The sequence below is a fragment of the Chlorocebus sabaeus genome, chromosome 5 (genome assembly GCF_047675955.1).
Source record: "Chlorocebus sabaeus isolate Y175 chromosome 5, mChlSab1.0.hap1, whole genome shotgun sequence".
NCBI classification, from domain to species: Eukaryota; Metazoa; Chordata; class Mammalia; order Primates; family Cercopithecidae; genus Chlorocebus; species Chlorocebus sabaeus.
In genome coordinates, this window is record NC_132908.1 from 55,319,637 (window position 1) to 55,343,469 (window position 23,833).

At 45.5% G+C, this 23,833-nt stretch overlaps 1 protein-coding gene across 6 annotated transcripts in view; it reads left to right on the forward strand.

The window, feature by feature from the left end:
• The first annotated feature begins 3,480 nt into the window (after positions 1-3,480).
• The window catches only part of CFAP263 (cilia and flagella associated protein 263), an 81,336-nt gene continuing 60,983 nt past the window's right edge, over positions 3,481-23,833 (forward strand). For 5 of the 6 annotated variants that reach the window (XM_007993514.3, XM_073015421.1, XM_007993511.3 and 2 more), the window contains exons 1-7: positions 3,482-3,656; positions 6,267-6,393; positions 7,539-7,700; positions 11,952-12,107; positions 13,419-13,499; positions 16,267-16,422; positions 21,667-21,774. In XM_007993514.3, coding sequence (XP_007991705.1) covers positions 3,556-3,656; positions 6,267-6,393; positions 7,539-7,700; positions 11,952-12,107; positions 13,419-13,499; positions 16,267-16,422; positions 21,667-21,774 — 891 coding nt within the window. In that variant the 5' untranslated portion in view covers positions 3,482-3,555. Of the gene's footprint in view, positions 3,657-6,266; positions 6,394-7,538; positions 7,701-11,951; positions 12,108-13,418; positions 13,500-16,266; positions 16,423-21,666; positions 21,775-23,833 lie in introns of all 6 variants that reach the window. The other variant, XM_007993516.3, reaches the window with a different exon arrangement.

Genomic DNA, 23,833 nt, shown 5'->3' on the forward strand with positions numbered 1-23,833 from the left:
AAAGTTAGCCGGGCGTGGTGGCGGGTGCCTGTGGTCCCAGCTACTCGGCAGGCTGAGGCAGGAGAATGGTGTGAACCTGGAAGGCGGAGCTTGCAGTGAGCCAAGATCGCGCCACTGCACTCTAGCCTGGGTGACAAAGCAAGACTCCGTCTCAAAAAAAAAAAAAAAAAAAAAAAAAAAAGAAGTGGTTAAGATGGCAAATTTTACAGGCCGGGTGTGGTGGCTTACGCCTCTAATCCCAGCCCTTTGGGAGGCTGGGGCCGGCGGACCACGAGATCAAAAGTTTGAGACCAGCCTGACCAACATAGTGAAACCCTGTCTCTACTAAAAATACAAAAAATTAGCCAGGCGTGGTGGGGGCGCCTGTAATCCCAGCTGCTCAGGAGGCTGGGGCAGGAGAATTGCTTGAACCCAGGAGGTGGAGGTTGCAGTGAGCTGAGATCATGCCATTACCCTCCAGCCTGGGCAATAAGAGTGAGGCTCCATCTAAAAAAAAAAAAAAAGAAAAAAAAAGAAAAAGAAAAAAGATGGTAAATTTTATGTTATTATTTTTTTCTTTTTCTTCTCAGCTGCCTGGGTCTCCCAAAGTGCTGGGATTTAGAGGTGTGAGCCACTGCGCCCGGCCATGTTATGTATTTTTTAACCACAATTTTTAAAACATGTAAAGCAGCTTGAACAGCAAGGTGATCCAAACAATATTTTTGTTTGGCAAGTGCAAATTTTAGTTCATACATCTAATATGTTACCAAATTAGAATAATATCTTTAAGACTGGAATTTATTCTTTGTGTTGGTTTGAGTCCTCCAAACCAAGATAAAATTAGACATGAAGAGATCTCTTTCTTGGGGAAAGCGTCTGTGATGGACAAAGGAGAGGAAGCTGGAGTAGACAAGGACAGCCTCCCACTGTGATGACATCTGGGAGAGGACGGAGGGAGGGCAAGGGAGCAGGCTTCCCAGATCAAAGCACAGCGCTAACAAAGTTCCAGCCAGCCTGATGGGGAGTCTTTGAGTCCATGATGCCAATTAGGCCAGGTACAGTGGCTAATGCCTGTGATCCCAACACTTTGAGAGGCTGAGGCAGGAGGATCTCTGAAGGGTAAAGTTCCAGACTAACATGGGCAACATAGCGAGACCTCCATTTCTACAGAAAAACAAAAACAAAACAAAACAAAAGAACAGAGGGAGAAAGAAAAAAAAAATTAGCCAGGCATAGTGGCATGCCTCTGTAGTCCCAGCTACTCCAGAAGCTGAGGTGGGAGGATCGATTGAGCCCAGGAGTTCAAGGCTGCAGTGAGCTATGAATGTGCCACGGCACTGCACTCCAGCCTGGGCAGCAGAGTGTGACCCTGTCTCAAAAAAGTAAAAATAAACTCCCCCTTCCAAAAAAACAAAAACAAAAACAAAAATAAAAAAAAAGTTTCCAATTAGATGCGTCCCCTGGGGCCATTTCTCTCTCCACACAAAATAGATGACCAGCCGCAAGACCACTTACAACTCTGCCAGTTGGGAAGATTTCCTTCTCCGCTGTCTTTCACTACCTTTTGTGAAGTGGTTGTAATGTAGCCACTATCCATTTTTGGCTTCCAAGCCAGCCCATCTGTAAACTGAGCTCAAGGCTTTGCCTTCTCTTCCAGGTGGTCATGAACTCCCTAAGCCCCTGCAAATATAGTCATACATTTGAGCTGGGGGAGGGATCCTGGTGCAAATGTGGTGGGTGCCACGTTGGTCTGGGCTACCTGCTCATGCAGCTTACTCATGCTGTCTGGTCTTGCTGAGGCCCAGCCCTGGATTAGCCATTTCCAGGACTGAGGCTGGGCCTGTCCTGCTTAATAACTCAGTGGGTCCAGCGGAACCCAGCGGGTAGACGGCAGGACTGGATGCATGGTCACTTGGTACCCCATATATTCAGCGTTCTGTCTCTACCAGGTTATAGTAACAGGCCAGGAGTTATTTCTCAAAAGACATATAATTCTCTGCTGTGGATTGTATGGTCTTGTTTCAGAATCCTGGGTCCTTTGTTGTGATTCTCCTGCTGGGTCTTGCTTTAAGATTCCTGCTGCATCTTTTTTCACCACGGATACCCCCAATGCCATAGAGTCTATTGTATCACACAGCCCAGTTGGCAGGGTTGTTTGCATCATAGCCTCTCAACTTGCTACAGAGCCCTTTCTTGCTCTGGGTACACTTGGAGCTGGCACCTTTTTATGTCACCTGGGGATAGCATCCATTTGTGTCACCTTGAATATGGACACATTAAGTATTCCTAAATGTGGTCTGCATTGTCCCTAGAACCTAAAGAGGCCTGCCGCCAGAGAGAAGGTGGTAGGGCTCCAGCTCTCTGCTGCCATCTCCAGTAGTTCTACTCTGGCCCCAACCTTGTGCACCCTGAGCAGCAAAACAAAAACCCTCCCTCAGATCTAGGGAGTGCCTGTCAGTGCTAATGCATGCCCCTTGCAGGGGAAGGTGGCTGACACGCACCCCAAGCACTTTATCACATCTTACTTTCTAAGCACATCTAGAGCTCACCCTCCCTAGAAGAAGTCTCCCCGTCCTGCCCTCTGTCCTCTTTTATCCCGATGGGGAGCAGAGAGCTCCTGTGTTGCCTCCCTGATCCTTTCCATGTCTCACATCAGGGTAGAAGTTAACAGCACGGACTTTGGGTTCCATCTGAGCTTGATTCCATTCTTGAGTGGAATGGAACCTAAGTTACTCCATTCCTTGGTTTTCTGATCTATAAGATGACAGCAATAATACCAATTGTACCAGATTGTTTTGAGGACTTAAGGAGATGACTACGATGCACAGTGTGACGCATGATGTTGCTGTCTGCATCCCAGGTTCCAGCGGCTTGTTTAGAGGCTGTTTCACTCATTTAATTGGAAGCTCCTTGAGGATCAGAATGGTCTTTTGCAGACATTCCCCCTAGGATACTAAGGACACAGTAGATATTCAGAAACTATTTAGGGATGTCTCTTGAATGTATACCCATTTTTATCAGCCACGTTTTTTCCTTCCAGAAATGCAGGATGTTAATATCTGAGAGGAGCTGCTGTTAGCATGTAGGAAGCCCCAGGTGGTGAACAGAGCAGGGGCCTCCCGGTGGGACAGGGGAAAAAGGACACTGATAAATCGTGTTAATTTTCTGGGTCCCAGTTTCTTTATTGGGAGAATGGAGAGAGTGATAGATACCATTATAAGGTTGTGGGGAAGGTTTTTCATAAACTATGCTAAACACGATGCCAAGGACACAGTAAGTGCTGAGAAACAGCAGCTGCTATTATTACTATCAATTTAAGAGTTATTGTTAAAGAAGTGAAACTGAACGCACTTAGGTGTGCTGTCAATGCCACCTAAGTGCGTTCCGGCTGGGTCCGCACGGAGACAGGCTGGGCAGGGCGGGGAGGGGCCACCGGAAGCCCCACCCCTTTCCTCGCGTCTGGTCGCCCGGGTAACGCGCCGCCGCATCGCCGCGTCGCAGCCGGAGTGACGTGTGGCCGCCGGCACCCGGAGCTCCTGGGCACACGGCATTGGCAGGGACCACTTCGGCAGAGTGATGACTGATGATGAGATCGAGAGCGTCCTCTCCGACTCCCATGAAGGGTCGGAGCAGGAGCTGCCTGTTATCCAGCTTTGCGGGCTGGTGGAGGAGCTCAGGTACCGCGGCCCGCGCCTGGGGGCAGCCCCTCTTCCTCCTGGGCCCTCCTCCCGGGGCGGCCTCGGACCTGGGGACTAGCATGGAGAAGATCCAAGCCCGCGCTGAGCACTGGGGAGACTTTGCCTCTGCTCCTGCGTCTCCACCACCACTGAACCAACAAGCTGTTGGTGGAGCTAGATCCGGGTGGTGGGGCGAGGGGGTGGGGCCGGTGGTGGGAAGCTCAGAGGGTAATTGGGGAAGTGAGAGTTTCAGCCGAATGAGTCTCTCTCGTGCCAGACGGTGTGCTTAGCCGATCCACAATTCTACAGAGGCAAGTTGGACCAGGTGACTTCTAAGTCCTTTTCTGATGCTAAGATTCTATGATAAGGCCGGGCACGGTGGCTCACGCCTGTAATCTCAGCACTTTAGGAGGCGAGGCGGGCCGATCACTTGAGGTCAGGAGTTCGAGACCAGCCTGGCCAGCATGGTGAAACCCCGTCTCTACTAAAGATACAAAAATTAGCCAGGCGTGGTGGCGCGTGCCTGTAATCCCAGCTACTCTGGAGGCTGAGGCAGGAGAATCACTTGAACTTGGGAGGCGGAGGTTGCAGTGAAGCGAGATTGTGCCACTGCACCCCAGCCTGGGCGACAGACAGAGAGAGACTAAGTCTCAAAAAAAAAAAAAAAAAAAAAAATCTGTGATAAAACTAACACGGCAGCAGAATAGAAACCTAGCTATTGAGATGGTTTTAGTACGAGGCAACGTGTGCCTGAACCTGGATATAAGCATGGAGATGGATAGTAAAGAATGACTGGCCCAGTAGTCTGTGTTTATTTTATTTTATTTTAGTTTTGCAGTCTACTTTATATCTACTACTATAGCAAGTAAATTGGATATCAAGATTCCATGATGTAGTTTAGTTGTACAACTTACTGGTCTTGCACAGAATATCCTAGCTCTAGCAGCTGCATAGATGTTACTTCTACACAGCTACAAATACTTTAGGTCAGAACTGAGGTATTATTACTAATAGTTCTCATTTTTGAGTGTTTCTGTGTACCATGCATTTACATATATGATCTTATATGATGACACTGCAACCCTAGGAGGTGGGGGTAAGGAAACAAAGACACAGAGGTTAAGTCACTTCCCTAGGTTCACACAGTTAGTGGTAGTGCTGGGATTCAAACTCAGGTGTGACTCCACAGACTACACACACCTGGAGCATGATATATGCTGAAAAAGCAAGCTAGTTTGATAGATTGTGTTTTCCATTCAGCCTTTTCCACTAGTTTGTTTTGTTTGTTTTGTTTTGTTTTTGATATGGAATCTCACTTGCTCTGTCGCCCAGGCTGGAGTACAATGGCATGATCTTGGCTCACTGCAACCCCCGCCTCCCGGGTTCAAGTGATTCTTCTGCCTCAGCCCCCGAATAGCTGGGATTACAGGCTCCTGCCACCACACCCAGCTAATTTTTGTACTTTTAGTAGAGATGGGGTTTCACCATGTTGATCAGGCTGATCTCGAACTCCTGCCCTCAGGTGATCCACCTGCCTCGGCCTCCCAAAGTGCTGGGATTACAGGTGTGAGCCACCACGTCTAGCCCCACTAGTCTTAAAATTCAACCAAACAGGAATTATTAAAAGTAATAGCAAAAACTGCAGTTACTTTTGCGCCAATGTAATAGATCAATAACACATGAAAACATCAAAGTTGTTCTCTCTCTCTTATATATATATACATATATATATGTGTGTAACACACACACACATACACACATAAGAGAAGTTAAGAAATTAAAAAGGTTATAACCTTGGCATATACAGGATAAACTGGGTATGTTTTCTTTTCCTCTGTTCAAAGTTTTCCACAGTTTATGATAAACTTCTGGTTGATACTTTTCATCTATTGGGTGCTGGAAATAAAAGAACTGAAAAACATAAACCAAAGGAAACATCTGAAGATTGTGGGTGTGTGTAACTTCAATAATATAGTAATTCAGGATGGGCACAGTGACTATTATTGCCTGTAATCTCAGCACTTTGGGAAACCAAGGTGGGAGGATCACTTTAGGCCAGGAGTTGGCACCTAGCCTTGATAACATAGCAAGATACCACCTTTACAAAAAATTTTTTAAATTAGCCAGGCATGGCGTTGTGCACTTGTAGTCCTAGCTACTTGGGAGGCTGAGGCAGGAGGATTGCTTGATCCCAAGAGTTCAAGGTTACAGTGAGTGCAACAGAGTAAGACCCTGTCTCTTAAACAAATTTAAAAAATATGTATATATATAATATATAGTAATTCAGAAATAATTTCCCAAATGGGTTCAATGACACTTGAAACCTATGACAATTTTCAATGTAATACTAGTGTTCTGAATTTTATGGCTCATTAAACATATTAATAAAAATATCAAATATATAGCACTTACTATGTGTCAGGCACTGTCCCAGAGGCTTTGTCTTCCTTATTGGAACCCTAAAGTTCTATTCTTATACCCATTTTATAGGTGAGGAAACTAAGACACCAAGAGGTTAAGGGGTCTTGCAGGTCCACTAGTTATTAAACACTAGTTATTTGGGGTTTAAACTCTTATTACTAGAACTTACTCAGGTACCCTGTCTTGCAGCTACGTAAACTCTGCTCTCAGAACTGAGACTGAGATGTTTGAGAAATATTACGCTAAACTGGAGCCCAGGGATCAGCGACCTTCACGATTATCGGAAATTAAAATGTCAGCAGCAGATTATGCACAGGTACACAATGGAGATCTAGAATATTCTTTTATTGTTTGTCCCCTTAAATGCAAGTGGCATTTGTGTATCTGCCTTTGGTGTGCCCTCTATGGCCAATTGACCATGGGACCTTCTTCTCCCTGTTTTACTTTTGATTTTTCTTTGCCCTCTAGGGTTTCTCTTTCAAGTGACTACGAAAGAAATTGGGTTCAGTTAATAGTGGACTGACTCTCCCAGCATATCTTAGTTTACTTGAAAGAATTTCTTTTGGCTAGGTGCAGTGGCTCAGGCCTGTAATCCCAACGCTTTGGGAGACTAAGGTGGGAGGATCACATGAGACCAGGAGTTCGAGACCTGCCTGGGCAATATTTCTAGACCCCATCTTTACAAAAGAAAATTCTTAAATTAGCCAGATGTAGTGACATGCACCTGTAGTTTTAGCTACTTGGGAAGCTGAGGTGGGAGGATTACTTGAGCCCAGGAGTTTGAGGCTGCAGTGAGCTATGATCACACTGCTGCACTCCAGCCTGGGCAACAGAGCAAGACTCTGTCTCAAAAGAATTAAAAAAAAAAAAATCATTTAAATTAAGGGACTCAACTGTTTACAAGGCCCAGCCAGCCACCTAAATGAGGAAAGTAGGCCTGGCACAGGCCCTTGTCTCAAAGGGGTTATCTGTGGAGGCTTAGCCTTTGAGGGCCAAGCAAACCCATATGTACCCTGGACCACCCACTTCTGACCTTTGCCTTAAATGCATAGAAAGTCCAAGATGTTTGTCTGTTTTGCTGAACACAGTCCCCCACGGATGCAGTTTCTTTCCTGTGTTCAGCTCAGGAAGTACCTCTGAGCTTCCCCTGTCTTTGACTTGAATGCTAGTCTATAGCAGGTTCACAGCCTTTCCACCTCAAGACGTTTACCCTTATTTATTTTCACTTCATTGTCAAACGTAGGCCTTTGAAGTAAGTATTTAGTGCAGGGGCTTATGATGACTTGAGAAATAAATGTTAGCTCAGGCCTAATATCCAGCATCCTTTTACCGTGAATTTATTCTCCCCGGCTGTCACTCTGGGGAACTTCTAGCAGGTCAGAGGATCATTTCGATGCCTACCTTGGGCTGGTTCATTACTAATTCCTCTTTGACAATGGCTTTGTTTCTGTTGGGTTGCAGTTTCGAGGCAGGCGTAGATCCAAATCCCGAACAGGTGTGGACCGTGGGGTGGGCCTGACTGTCGACCAAAAACTTGAGCTGGTACAAAAGGAGCTTGAAGACACGAAGGATGACTTATGGCACATGAGGGCAAATGCGGAACGCGACATGCAGCATCACGAGGTACACCTTCCTCCCGGCGCAGCCTGTCCTGCCCGGGCTCCCCACCTCCACCCCATCAAGAGGTATCTAGAGTGGGTTCATGTGATTGTTGGGGCTTTAGAAGAAACACAAGTAGGATGAGGCGAATCCAGGGCCTATCTTCAAGGAACTTACCACCTGCTTGTGGGGACGACATATTTTTGAACGTTTTTTTTATGGGAAATTTCAAAAATACACAAATGTAGAGAGGCTAGCACAACAAACCCCTATGTACTCAACATCTGGGTGCAGTGATCATCAACATATGGCCTCTTTTGGTTGATCAACTTTCCCTTCATCTGGCTGGGTTACTAGGAAGTGAATCCTAGTGAATCTCTGTACATAGGTCAGTATGTATCTTTAATATATGAATTCTTTTAGAAGACATAACCACGATAACCCTAAATGCTCTTAAAATTTTACAATAATTTCTTTTCTTTTCTTTTTTTTTTTGAGATGGTGTCTTGCTCTATTGCCCAGGCTGGAGTACAGTGGTGCGATCTCGGCTCACTGCAAGCTCTGCCTTCTGGGTTCATGCCATTCTCCTGCCTCAGCCTCCTGAGTAGCTGGGACTACAGGCACCCGCCACCACGCCTGGCTAATTTTTTTGTATTTTTAGTAGAGAAGAGGTTTCATCTATTAGCCAGGATGATCTCGATCTCCTGACCTCGTGATCCTCCTGCCTTGGCCTCCCAAAGTGCTGGGATTACAGGTGTGAGCCACCATGCCCGGCCTACAGTAATTTCTTAATAATACAACAGGTTTGAGGTTTAAGTTAGTGTATTAGGGTTCTCGAGAGGGACAGAACCAAGAGCATATATGTATATATGAAAGGGAGTTAATTAGGGAGAATTGGCTCACGTGATTACAAGGCAAAGTCCCACACAATCGATCGGCTGTCTGAAGGCTGAGAAAAGAGAGAAGCCAGTAGTGGCTCAGTCCAAGTCTGAAAGCTTCAAAACCAGGGAAGCTAACAGTGCAATCTTTAGTCTGTGGCTGAAGGCCCTTCAGCCCCCAGGAAGCCGCTGGTACAAGTCCCAGGGTCTAAAGGCAAAGAACCTGGAGTCTGATGCCCAAGGGCAGGAGGAGCGGAAGGAATTGTCGGGCATGGGAAGAAGAGGGAGAGCCAGAAGTCTCAGTACACAAGCTTATCCACCTTCTTCCACCTGCTTTGCTCTAGCTGCTCTGGCAGCCAATTGGATGGTGCCCACCCATATTGAGGGTGGATCTTCCCCTCCCTGTCCACAGACTCAAATATCAATCTCTTCTGGCAACATCCTCACAGACACACCCAGAAACAATACTTTCCCAGCCATCTAGGCATCCCTGAATCCAGTCAAGTTGACACCTAATATTAACCATCACAGTCAGTGAATTGAGTGAAAAGTCCCTAGGTCAGCATTTCTTTTTTTTTTTTTCTTCTTTTTTTTTTTTTTTGAGATGGAGTCTTGCTCAGTCACCCAGGCTAGAGTGCAGTGGTGCAATCTCAGCTCACTGCAAGCTCTACCTCCCAGGTTCATGACATTCTCCTGCCTCAGCCTCCCATGTAGCTGGGACTACAGGCACCCACCACCATGCCCAGCTAATTTTTTTTTTGTATTTTTAGTAGAGACAGGGTTTCACCGTGTTAGCCAGGATGGTCTCGATCTCCTGACCCCGTGATCCACCCGCCTCAGCCTCCCAAAGTGCTGGGATTACAGGCGTGAGCCATCGCGCCCGGCCCCTACGTCAGCATTTCTATACGGCACACGTACCCATGGTTCATGCCCTGTTACAGACTAACAGGGTCTCTTAGTGAGTCCAATACAGTCAATTTCCTCCAGAGAAGAAACATCACTGTTAATTCGGTTGCCCACAGGACAACGTTGTTGGCTTGTATTTGAGACCCATGTTGTATGAAAAATAGATACTTCTGTTCTATTTCTAAAGTTTTCTATTTTTCTGTTTCTAAATGTGGGCATTCACAGAATCACACTTGTCTCAAGAGGGACCGATCAGTAGACTCATGTCTCTCATGGATGCAACCATCTGTATACATCAACTGATCCCGCTCTCCCACCCCTCCTCTCTCTCTTTCCAAGTATGCATTGTTGAATTCTAGCAAGTTAAAGGAGGTTGGGATGTGGTAGCGTTATCCTGACCTGCTAGGTTGTGCAATGTAAGCATCAAGTGCAGAGACAGAGATCAGTATGGGCTAGAGTGGTCAAAAAGAATGTGTTGAGGAGGTAGGGCTTAAAAGGGACTTGGCATGATCTTGAAGAATGATGGCATCTGTTTAAGGCACAGGGAAAGAAAGGCACCCCAGGTAAAGAGAATGACATGGGCAAGGAAGTGGAGGTGGGCACAAGCATGGTGAGCTCATGACATTGAGGAGGCTGGTGTGATTAGAGAAGAGGCTACTTTGGAGGCTGCTTTAGGAAGTCAGGTTGAGTAAGGCAATGATTTCTTGAGAGCCATGCCAAGGAGTTTATCTTTGATGTCTTAGAAAGCTGGACCCCACTGAGGATACTTGAGTAGGAGAGCAATGTGTTGAAAGCAGTGTTTCCGGTGGATTGATGTTCTACCATGTGGAGATGATGGGGCTGGGAAGAGGCTGGAGCCTGAGGTCAGCCAGTGAAAATGCTTTTGCTTCTTGGTGCCCAGAGAAAAAGTCTGAACTAGGATGATTTGCAGTCTGGCTACAGATACCATTCCATTTTATTTTTTATAGTAAGGTGTGTGTGTGTAAATGTTTTCTTATTTCAAGGCAATCTATGTTGTAGAATGTTGAAAAATACAGTTAAGCTAAAAGAACATTTGAAAACATTCACAATTTACCACTCACAGGTAATTTCTGTTGACTTTCCATTTACCTCCTACAGTTTAGATAATTTTCTATGCATATATGAATTTCTTCTAAAAAATAGTATCATGTTATTTTGTAAACTGTATTTTTCACTTAACAACATCTCTTTATGTCAATACATATATTCATTTTATAACTTTTTTTTTTTTTTTTTTTTTTTTTAAAGAGATGGGGCCTCACTGCATTGCTCAGGCTGGGGTGCAGTGGCCATTCACAGTCACGATCATGGCACACTACAGCCTCAAACTTCTGGCCTCCAGCAATCCTCTTGCCTCAGCCTCCTAAGCAGCTGGGACTACGGGCACCATACCTGACTTTATAATATCTTCTTTATTTTTTTCCATTCTCCCCCCTCAAATACTCAGGCTTGGAAGTATAATGTCTTTTTTTTAAAGTAACAGAAATATAATAAGAGTGCCTCTTTATTTCCCCACTAATCCATCTCTGTAGATGTAACTGTGGTTCATGTTTTGATGTATATCCTTACAGATATTTTTAATGGATAAATAATCTCAAATATGGAAATACATATTTAGATAGATACCTTGGCCACGCATGGTGGCTCATGCCTGTCGTACCAGCACTTTGAGAGGCCGAGGTGGGCGGATCACCTGAGGTCAGGAGTTCAAGACCAGCCTGGCCAACTTGGTGAAACCCTTCTCTACTAAAAATACAAAAATTAGCTAAGAGACACCACCCGCATGGTGGTGGGTGCCTGTAGTCCCAGCTACTCAGGAGGCCGAGGTAGGAGAATTGCTTGAACCCGGGAGGCGGAGGTTGCAGTGAGCTGAGATTGTGTCACTGCACTCCAACCTGGGCAACAGAGCGAGACTCTCAAAAAAAAAAAAAAAAAAAAAAGGCCAGGTGCGGTAGCTTAAGCCTGTAATCCCAGCAATTTGGGAGGCCGAGGCAGGCGGATCACAAAGTCAGGAGATCATGACCATGCTGGCTAACACGGTGAAACCCCATCTCCACTAAAAATACAAAAATTTAGCCGGGCGTGGTGGCGGGCACCTATAGTCCCAGCTACTCGGGAGGCTGAGGCAGGAGAATGGCGTGAACCCGGGAGGCGGGGGTCGCAGTGAGCCGAGATTGTGCCACTGCACTCCAGCCTGGGCGACAGAGCAAGACTCCATTTAAAAAAAAAAAAAAAAGATAGATACCTGACATCTGTTTTTGTTTGCTCTCTTTTTATGGATTCTATTTTTCAAAGAATGCTTTTAACTAATAACATTGAATAGTCAAGTTTGTATCTTAAGGATATGTTCCTAAGACTAAGAAGAAACATATTTTGGGACACAAAGAGGCCTGGGAACTTAGGTTTTCTTAGAGGACACATCCTTGAAGATTGCTGGGAACATTCTTCTCTCTTTGTGCTGATCCCCCAGGCGATCATTGAGGAGGCTGAAATTCGATGGAATGAAGTTGCGAGAGCAGTGCATGAGTTTGAAAAAGATATTCTAAAAGCCATATCCAAGAAGAAAGGGAGTATTTTGGCCACTCAGAAAGTGATGAAATACATAGAGGACACGAACCGCCGGAGGGTGAGTTGGCAGACGGAGCTTAAAAAGGGAAAAAACATTCTTGCAGGGATGTTATAGAAATCATCCATGTGAAGCAGCCTAGCTCCATTTGGTCTACCATAAATGTTGCCCACATATGCAGATTTTCTTTGCATCCCTGAAAGTGTATGTGTATATGCATGTTTTAAAATGTATGTTTATGGCTGGGCGCAGTGGCTCACGCCTGTAATCCCAGCACTTTGGGAGGCTGAGGCAGGCGGATCATCGGAGCTGGAGGACCAGCCTGGCCAACATGGTGAAACCCTATATGTACCAGAAATACAAAAATTAGCTGGGTGAGGTGGTGTGCGCCTGTAATCTCAGCTGCTTGAGAGGCTGAGGCAGGAGAATTGCTTGAACCTGGGAAGCGGAGGTTGCAGTGAGCCGAGATCACACCACTGCACTCTAGCCTGGGCAACAGAGCAAGACTCCATCTCAGAAAAAATAAATAAATGAATGAATGAATGAATGAATGCATGCATGTTTATCAAGGTTAACACCAGCCAGGCAGGATGTATACTAACAGTACCTCAGATTGATTTCTGTTTTTTGTTTTGTTATTTGCTTCAAGATCTGTTATCTTTTCTTGAGAAAGGTATGAGACTGGTCTGGTCCAGCCTGTCTAGAGAGATGACTGTGGAGTAGGACAGGTAAATCTCTTCTTCAAATTTTTTAAAAAAACCTTTTAAAAAATTGTTATAGAGATGGGGTCTCACTGTGTTGCCCAGGCTGGTCTTGAACTCTTGGGCTCCAGCAGTCCACCCGCCTTGGCCTCCCAAAGTGCTGGGATTACAGGTGAATCTAAAGCTCTTTGAGATCCTTTGTTATCAGGAGACAGACCTTGGGCTGTTATGAGAAAAAAGGAGAATTTGGGGGGTAACCTTCATTTCCAGAGATTTTACAATATGTCAAGCTTTAGATCCTGGAGACAAGGTAGGGTTACTAACCCTAACATGTTAAGAGTAATAAAAATTATGTAAACTACCATGGGAATACAACACCAAAAATCATAAGATGATTTTGTCAGGAAAGACCCCTACAGTAGCATACACCCAAATAATCTTGATTTTGAAAGCAATGTAAAATTTGCATGTTGCAAAACCAATGTCCTCTGCTTCTTGGTCATGAAATATACCAGCCCCAGCTTAAGTAGAAGTAAAACGACCTAAAATAAGTGACAGAATGTTAGGGCTCAAGGTTTGGTTTGCAGCCCCAGAACCATCCACTTTTCAAACCAATGGGAAAAAGGAGAGAAATAGATTAAATGCATTAAAATATGCCTTTATGTTTTAGGATAATATGAAGGAGAAATTGCGTTTGAAAAATGTTTCTCTCAAAGTTCAGAGGAAAAAACTGCTTTCACAATTGAGGCAGGTATGTGGTCCTTTCTCTCTCTCTTTCTTTTTAAGGTTACCATGGTAGGCTGAATAAGGTTCCCACCCCCACCCCAAAATGTCCATATCCTAATCCCTGGAATCTGTGAATACATTAACTTACATGGCAAAAAGGATTTTGCAGATGTGATTAATTTAGGATCTTGAGATGGGGAGACGGTCTTGAATTACCTGGGTGGGCCCTATATAATCTCCCTCCTTATCAGTGGGAAGCAGGAGGGTGGGAGAAGGTATGATAACAGAAGCAGAGATCAGAGTGATGAGCTTTCATGCTAGGGAGAAGGGGCCAGGAATCAAGGACTGCAGACAGCCTCTAGAAGCTGGAAATGACAAGGAAACAGATTCTCCCCTAGAGCCTTGGGAAGAAATGCAGCCCTGCTGAGATCCTGATTTGAGCCTCCCAACCCATTTCAGACTCCTGACCTCCAGAACTATAAGATAATAAATTTGTATGAAAGCCACCAGGTTTGTGGTGATTTGTTACAGCAGCAATAGGAAACTCATATGATGACTGTGCAGGCAAATCAGAGGTTTTCTGTAGACAGAGTTGGCGTGAATTTAAAAGACCCTCAAGATATACTTGTTGGCCCTTTCTGGGAAAATGGCCTGGTGGCACAGTTATATGTGCTTTGATGTGTCTAGCGTCGCCACCAGCTGACCCTAATGGCTCCTGATGAAAAGCAGTAAGGCAAACATGGTTCCGTCCTTTCCTTGCTCAATATTTTTATTATTAACTTGAATTTGGACACTGGTGGCATGCTCATCAAAGGGGGCTACTGACAAGGACACAAAACTGGGCAGGAGAATTAACACGTTGGGCCACTATTGCTTGAGTGACTTGGGATCCAGAAAGACCTCAGCAAGCTGGGACAGATTTAACAGCATGAAGTGATGAAGGACAAGTGTAACACCCTACACTTTTGATCCCCCAAAATACCTGATCAGGTACAGGTTGGCTTAGCCATAGAGTACCTGATAAAGTCAGCTCAGCTGGTGGTGATGCTATGGCGTAGGCTGCACTTATAGAAACACAGTGCCCAGAACAAGGAAGGGGTAGACTTTCTCTGCTGTGTCTGAGCGGCCCCTACCTGGAGTGTCATGTCACAGGGTAAGCCCTACCCTTGGAAGAATTGGCAAACTAGAGTTCACATCGGAGAGCAAGCCAGATGTCGGGAATAGAAACCATATCCAAGAGCCTGGGACTGATGTGCCCAAGGAGAGAGGGCCCAGGAGGGCCACAGCCATGTCTCCAAGTGCTCAGGGTTGCAGCAGGAAGGAAGAGCAGAGCTGGGGCTGTGGATGGAGGTGTCAGGGAAGGAGATTTGAGTTCAGTGCAAGAAAAGATTCTGCAGTGAGTGATCCCAGTGGAGCTGTCTGCAGATCATCAGTTCCTGGTACTTGGAGGTTCATGCAAGCACCGGCATCTTGAAGAGGGGCTTTAAGCTGGAGATAGGGAGTAGATGGATGATCTTTAACCTTAATGCTGCTGCTACACAGAGATAACACAGACACGGGCCCTGCCCTTGTGAACTCCTAGACTAGTGGGCAGCAGTGTTGTGAGAAAAGGTGTGTATGTGTAATTGTATACAGAAGCTATATACCAAAGACTGGCTGGGCGCAGTGGCTCACACCTGTAATCCTAGCACTTTGGGAGGCCGAGGTGGGTGGATCACAAGGTCAGGAGATTGAGACCATCCTGGCTAACACAGTGAAACCCTGTCTCTACTAAAAATACAAAAAAATTAGCTGGACATGGTGGCGGGCGCCTGTAGTCCCAGCTACTCGGGAGGCTGAGGCAGGAGAATGGCGTGAACCCGAGAGGCGGAGCTTGCAGTGAGCTGAGATTGCACCACTGCACTCCGGCCTCGGTGACAGAGCGAGACTCCATCTCAAAAAAAAAAAAAAAAAAAAAAAAGAAGCTACATACCAAGGATCACAGAGCTAAAGCTTCCAGAGGCTCAGCAGAGAGAGGGATCCCCCTCCGGTGTGGAAAACAGGTTGGGAGCATTGGAGCTGGAGGAATGGTTGTACTGGGGCTTAAGGAAGTTGTGTTGTTTTGGGAAGGGGAAGAAGATGAATCCCAGGAGATAGGACAGACAGCATGAGTGAGGTGTGGGAGTGAGGAACAGCAGTTCCCAAGTTGGTCTGTTGTCTGCCACAGATATAAAGTGGCATAGACCTGGCAGGGCTGGTAAGGTGGGCCAGGACAGGGAGGGAACCTTATACACTCGGGCACTGCAGTGCAGAAATATCAGATGATCAAAGTAGGGGGAATCTATGGGCTGCTTGTCCTGGGTTTTTAATGTTAAAAACAACTTTTAAATGGCCTGATTCTTTCTCTTCCTTCATGGCCCTGTTAGGCACCACCCACTGTGGGTTGTCCTCTGTGCGTGACTCAGTCTTTCATCCTCCCCTGGCCTGGCTTAGCGACTTCTGTGTGCCCTCTGCCCCCACTCCCCCACATTCCCCCCGAATAACACATCCCACTGCACCACACTGTTGAGTCAATGGCTTGTCTGTAAACCCTCATATGCACTGCCTGGAGCCAGGGAACATTGTATTTACTTAAATCTCTATTCCCAGTGCCTAACACCACACCTGGGACCAAACTGATGCCCAATATGTGTTTGTTGAATGACTGAATGATGACTGACCTCCAAAGTCTTATCAAGAGTTGCAAGATGTGAGCCATACATTCAGAATCACAGCTGATGTATCATCTTTTCTTTCATCTTTTTGAGCTGTAGAAAGAAGAGGTGGGTGAGGCCCTTCATGATGTTGATTTTCAGCAGTTGAAGATAGAGAACGCTCAATTTCTCGAAACAATTGAAGCAAGGAATCAAGAACTGACCCAGCTAAAGCTCTCATCTGGAAATACTCTGCAGGTCCTCAATGCCTACAAAGTAAGGCCATCCCTGATGCCTAAGGCTCCCCCAAGGCTTTCCATACTCACCTTTCTGGCCACAGGGAGGTTCTTGTGCACTCCAGTTTCACACAGCGCTTAGGTGCCCCCTCACTGTCAAGCCATGTGTCCTGAAATTTCCTGAATGCTCCCATAACCCTGGCTGTGTGTGAGAACCAGGGTTTTTCTTTAAAAAGAAAAAAAAAAATAGATAGATAGATGATAGGTAGGTAGATAGATGGATGGATGGATAGATAGATAGATAGATAGATAGATAGATGACTAGTCCCACTCTGACTAATTGAATTAGGAGGTGAGGGCCATGCATCTTGTTTATTTTGTTTTCTTTTTTATTGTTGTTGTTAATTCCCCAAGTGATTTTTATGGATGATGAGTTTTGAGAACTAACCACATTTAGAGCCCTGTTTAATTTGAGCACATTATAAGCACTTTCCTGCTTAAAACCCTGCAAAGGAAAGCAGTCTTAGCTATAGATCAGAAAACTACTAAATAATTTATCATCCAAACAGAACCCTTTTGGGAGGGAAAAGAGGCACTATTAATAATTAGGCAGAGACTATAGGCACACAAAGGGCCTGGCCCCAACAGACGAGGCCATCTGGTCACCCTGCTAGAGACCATCTAATGTAGTATTCAGCAACTACAGGCCAGTGTATCCCCACCCACTGCCCTGTGAGCTAAGAATGATATTACAGAAGAACCTTTATAACCAATTTGATTATAGAAAACACTAACTGGAAACCAAATGAAGCAACATTGGTTTCTTCCCTAGAAATTCCATTTCTTTCATTAGTGGACCTATATTCTAAAATATTGTACTTAATTATTATATCTTGAATTGAATCGATAAAACGTTGGTAGGATTTTTTTCTCTTGTTAATATAAGTACACAATACCCACAATTTTGCTTCTGGGCTTGCAAAACCTAAAATATTTACTATGTGGTCCCTTACAGAAAAGTTTTGCTGACCCCTCGCATAGTGCCCAGGTGATATCGGTGGCTATGAGCTTAGGTAGCTCGCAGGTGGGCTTTGTTTGGTCCACACAGTTTAAAAATGTGAATGTGAATGCGTTTAGGCCAGGTTTACGTTTGTTCAACATTTTCCTTTTACAAATGAAAAAACCGAGGGTCAAAGATGCAGAGGAGACAGGGAGCAGTGGCTCACACCGGCAATCCCAGCACTTTGGGAGGCCTAGGTGGGCAGATCACCTGAGGCCAGGAGTTCAAGACCAGCCTGGCCAACATGGCAAAACCCCGTCTCTACTAAAAATACAAAAAATTATCTGGGCGTAGTGGTCCACACCTGTAATCTCAGCTACTTGTGAGGCTGAGGCACAAGGATTGCTTGAACCCCCAGGGGCAGAGGTTGCAGTGAGCTGAGATCATGCCACTGTACTCCAGCCTGGGCAACAGAGCAAGACTCTGTCTCAAAAAAAAAAAAAAAAAAAATGCAGAGTATTTGCCAAATTCAAGCAACAAGTTACTGATAGAGGTGGGACTCCCGGTCCAGTATACATCCCACCTAACTCAGTGTGTATCCCACCCGACTGCCTTTTCCAGCATGTAGAAAACAGTGTGCTGGCATTCTGAAATTTATGTGTCATAAACATCCAACAGATCCTCTACTTTTAGCTTCTCTCATCAGTTTTTAGCTTATCTGATTACTGTTATTTATAGAGGAAGCCAATTCCTGTGACTCCCAGGCCCTCGTTGCCTAGAGAGTGGGTTGTACTTGCTTAGATCACACTGGACCTCGATCTTATCCCATGGAATCAGTTAAGTAGCACAGGGCCTGCCTGGTCTTGTGGGGGAAAAGCCAAGGGTTTTGGAAATGGAACTACTGATTTTTAAAATCAAACTGCCAGGTTGCAGGGCCTGACCTCTTTCGGATGGGTCTAAACACACAGTGCAGATTGCTTGCAGTACCTGAGATCAGCAGCACAGGCCACCATGGGCAGAGTGAGAGCCATTCCTGGGGGAAATGGAGGCAGAACAACTGAGTTGTGGAGTCAGACCTTGCCTGTGCTTGAATGTTCTGCTGGGGGAGGTGCTTCATCTAGGCTAGATTCTTCACTTCTTGGAAGCAAGTTTTGTGTCACCAGGATGGTGCTCTCTCTAGTATGTGTTGTGTCCCCAGCATCAAGGATGGTGCCTGGCCAAAGCAGGTGCTTGGCCAATATTGCTGAATGAACTGCTTGCAGAACAGGTGTGTATTTGGTAGGCGTGGGAGGGTGACAGGAGGGGCCACTTTGATGTAAATATGAAACATTCATTCTCCCAGCAATCAGAAAATGAAAATAAAGAAACAAATATCAAACACCCAAGTGTGAAACCTTGTTAAAGACATGCAGAATAATTTTCCTCTATACTAAAAGTACCAATACCTTCAGTAGGGTAGGCACCAGGCTAAGTGCTAAGGGTACAGCATTGAGACAGCACCAGGCAGAAATGGGCTCTTCTCTTCTGTGAGTTTCATGTGTGAGCCTGAGTCAAGGTGGCAGCTTTTTCTCTGATTTTATGCCCTCAAGCCCTGCCTGGTGGAGTTTGGTAAAATGTAAGTATGTGACTACAGCTGTGATGAGTCACTCCAGACTGCCTGTAAACTAGTGATCTGGGGCCTTGTAGGTAGAATTCTAAGATGTCCCCAAGACTCCCCAGCCCCTGATATCTACACCCTGTATAATCTCCAGCCAGGACTGTGAATATGGTTTCGGTTAAGTTCTGTTCTGTTCTATGATTCAGTTATACTGTATGGCACAGTTGACTAAAGACAGGGAGATCACCCACTTGGCCTGACCTAATCACACGAGTCCTTTGAAAGAACAGTTTCTCTGGAAGAGGAAGTCATAGATATGAACCATGAGGAGAAATGGCTGGAGGAGGTCTTCTCCATTGTGGGCTTGAAGACAGAGGGGCCACATGGAAGGGATTCAAGAGGGACCTCTGGAAGCTGAGAGCGACCTCCTGCTGACAGCCCAAAAGAAAACAAGGGCCTTGGTCCTATAGCTTCAAGGAAGTACCTTCTGCCAGCAATAAGGGAGCTTGGAAGTACCTTCTGCCAGCAATAAGGGACCCTGAGCCCTTGACAAGAACCACAGCCCTGGCGGACACCTTGATTTCAGCCGGATGTGACCGTGCGGGAGAATCCAGCCACACTGTGTGCAGACTTCTGGCCTATGGAAGCTGTGAGATAATAAATGGGTGTGGCTCTAAGCCACAAAAGTCTGTGGTAATTTGCTCCATAGCAATAGAAAGTGAATGCAATCCTTTTCAGAAGTGGTCTCCTCAAGGGACCCACATCTTGACTCAGCATCACCAATGCAGCTTTCATCAGCCTTCGTGGAGACTGCCCTGGCAGAGCCAGTGATGGCCTCGCTGCTACTGTTGTACCTCCATTCCTTCCTGCCCTGCCGCTCTAAGTTGGTGACCACTTGTCTTCCCTCCACTCTCCTTCCTCCCTCCTGAATTGCTGGATTTGCAGCAAAGTCCTGCCCCATCTCCCTGGCCCCACACCTCACCCTGTCAGTCTGGTCTCATTCACTTTTGCTTTCGTTAGCAGAGCAATTCTCAGGCAGGACATGGAACAGGGAATGAGCCTTAAGAAGTGAGGCCTGAAAATAGGAGTGGGGAAGAGAATGGCCCCTGGGTGCCAGAAGGTCCCCCAGGCAGGTGGTTCTAGTCTTCTCTGTTTTGACACCCGGGGGCAATGCCCTTGCCCCCTCCTCCTGCCTTTACTTTGACTGTGGCCCTGCCGCTCTCTACCCACTCTCCCAGCTCCTATTAGATCCTCCTCTCCTTGGCTCTTTCGTTAGCTTGGAATGTTCTCTTCTGTCTTCACCTAGACATACTGACTCAACCTTTCAGCTCTCTTTCCAGCATATATTTGTATAATATAAGACTCGGGAAGGGGAACATCACACACCAGGGCCTATCATGGGGAGGGGGGAGGGGGGAGGGATTGCATTGGGAGTTATACCTGATGTAAATGACGAGTTGATGGGTGCAGCACACCAACATGGCACAAGTATACATATGTAACAAACCTGCCCGTTATGCACATGTACCCTACAACTTAAAGTATAATAATAATAAATAAATTTAAAAAATAAAATAAATAATATATAATATATATTTTATATATATATATATATATATATATATATATATATATATATATTTTTTTTTTTTTCCTCAGGAAAACCTTCTCCAACCCTGTCCTGGCATTCTCATAGCTTGGCACAATTGCAGTCTTACATTTCTTGCAATTATTTTACTGCCTTTCCCCTACTGTCCGGGCTGTGAGCCAGCCTTCTGGTGGCAGAGCCTAGTTTACTTCACTGGCCAGTGCGTGGTGCAGGGACTGGCGCCTGGTGGGTGGGTTTTCAGGATTTGTTGAGTGAGCTCCCCCAAATCACTACGTCTTTCCCTTGGTCCACTCCTCTGCCCAGCAAAGCACATCCCAGCGCCTCTGGCTGACTCTTCCCCACTGAGAGAGAGTGGTCAAAAGGTGACCAATCTAAGAAGCAGGGGTGGGGCCTGCAGGAGCCAGTGAAGGGCAATGATGCCGTGGGAATCTGCAAGGCTGTGCTTCTGCAGGACTCCTCTAAAACTAGCAGGCCCGGCCTCATTAGGTGATGAGATGGTGGTGGAGCCTGTGGGCTGTGGGATCTCACTGTATGGGCTCAATTCCCGGCTCCCCCTGGTCTCTGTGTCCTTGGGGAAATGGTTTTACCTCCCTAAGGGTCAGTTCTCTCACCTATAAATGGAGATAGCAGTAGCACCCACCTTATGAGGAGTATTCCCCACTCTCCATCCACATGAGATAGTCACGGCAGCTGTTTGTTGAATGTTCTCCATGTGCCTCAGCACTCTGCCAGGCTGTCTCCTGTACGCCTCTCCACAACCCTACATGGTGACTGGACCCAAGTTTAGAAAGGTTCTGGGACCTCCCCAAAGATCTCCTTAGTGAGTAGTAGGGCAGGATTTAGGTCCCCGTGTGCCTTACTTCTTTGCCTGTCCAGCTGAGGACAAGACTCCAAGGTACCCTCCTACCGCACCAGTTCTCAGACATCAGGATTTGGAAAATCTGGGCAACAGTGAGAAAGGCAATTTGGACTTTCTGGATGGTCCTGCTTTTCTGTTCGTTAACAAAGAGCTGTCTCCCCTTCCTGCGGTTCTGAGAGGTCATCTTAGCTCAAGACTTACTGTGTTGTTATATTTCAGAGCAAGCTTCACAAGGCAATGGAAATATACATCAATCTGGACAAGGAGATCTTGCTGAGAAAAGAGCTACTTGACAAAATTGAAAAAGAAACACTACAAGTAGAGGAGGTAGGAGAGGGCAAAATGTGGTATTTCTGGTATTTGTCTCCTTGTGTTTATAAGGGCTTGAGTTAAGGTCCACCAAGATCTAAGCCACCTTGCTAGTTTATCTAGAAAAGCCTAGACCATAAAAATCAAAATAGCTCTGGGCCATCAAAGCACAAAGTGGCACCTGGAGACCTACAGTCCAAGTGTGTCGCATTTTACTGCTGGGTTGGGTTCTAGAGTCACCTCAGAAAACAAAAATTTCATAGAGTCCAAATAACATTTGGGAATTCCTTAAGTGACCCATAAAGTACAATATTCAAAGTTTCGTGTCTACAACCCCAGGAAAAATGTTTAATGCATGTAGTAATGTACCTGATAGGAAAAAAAGTACACATGCCAAAATAGAATGTTTGATGTAAAGGAGAGACAGAGAGAGGAAAGAGAGAGAGAAAGAGAGAGAGAGAGAGAAACAGAGAGAGAGAGAGAGGTCATAACCATATGACATCTTGCCTGATACCCGGGCTAGACACTCACAACCTGAGTAGCCTGTAGCAGAGACCACTGAAGGACAGCAGACCTGTGACCTCTGTCCTGGGCTCACTCCAAGGCCTGTGGTCACTGTGCGAAGAGGTGAATGGAGTCATCTGAGCTCCCTGCCTATCTAAATTGCAATTTACCTCTCTCATTACTTTGCTGAGCATTGATAGCTGAATTTCCCTAACTTAAATGCACATAGGATGTGATGCAAAGATAACTTTTTGGGGCGCAGGAGAAAGAGTGCTGGACTCGTGATCAGAAGGCCTGGCATGAGGTTTGGTGCTGCCAATTTCTAGTCTTGAACAAGTTTTTAAATAGGACTGTTTCCATGTCTGTGAAATAGATCTACTGTCCTTATTGTAGTGGCTAGAGAGGACCACATATAATGACGCTTTGTTAACCTCTAAAACTGTATGATTATTAGTGTCATTGTCTTGTGTGGCCCCAAATTTGCCTACAGTGGCCCCAAAGCCACAGGATTATTCACATCTAAGTTACGTCACAGCATGCACATCATTTTCTCGATGGAGAACCAACACCTTCCGCAAAAAAACCCCAGTCTCAGTACAGAGTGGCAAGAAGCAAAGTTAAAGCAAAAACCTGTGAACTCTGTTAATGCAGAATTGCTGTGGTCCTTATTTATTTTTTCCTTGGGTTAATAGTTATTAGATTAAAAGTAAAACTTAAAATTGATTTTTTTTAAAGCTGGGAATTCACTGCTTAGTATATTTTAGTTTTCTTGTTAATGTTTTGAAAATAGCTTTATTGGAATTTAATTTATATACCATATAATCACCCATTTAAAGTGTATAGTTCAGTGTATTATAATATATTCACAGAGTTGTGTAACCATCATCACAATAATTTTAGAACATTTTCATCACCCCAGGAAAAAACCCTGCACCCATTAGACCTCCTTCCCCATAGGACAGGTGCAGTGGCTCACCCTGTAATCCCAGCACTTTGGGAGGCTGAGGTGGGCAGATCATTTGAGGTCAGGAGTTCAAGACCAGCCTGGCCAACATGGTGAAACCCAGCCTCTACTAAAAATACAAAAATTAGCTGGGTATGGTGGTGGGCACCACATCTGTAGTCCCATCTGCTTGGGAGGCTGAGGCAGAAGAATCGCTTGAGCCCACGAGGTGGAGGTTGCAGTGAGCCAAGATTGTGCCATTGCACTCCAACCTGGGTGACAGAGGGAGACTCCATCTCAAAACAAAACAAAACAAAAATCTACTTAAGTACATTTATTTATAAAAAGAAAGAAAGAAAAGAAAAGATCCTTCTCCATTCCCCACACCCCACTCTCACCCTCCGGCTCTTAGCGGCCACTAATCTACTTTATGCCTCTGTGGATTTGCCTATTCTGGACATTTCATTTAAAAGAGATTATACAATATGTGGTCTTTTATGAGTGGCTTTTTTCACTTGGAATAACATTTTCAAGGTACACTTGTATCATGTATCATTTGTTTATTTTTATGGCTGAATAGCATTTCATTGTGTGGACAGACCACATTTTATGTATCCATTCATCACTCGG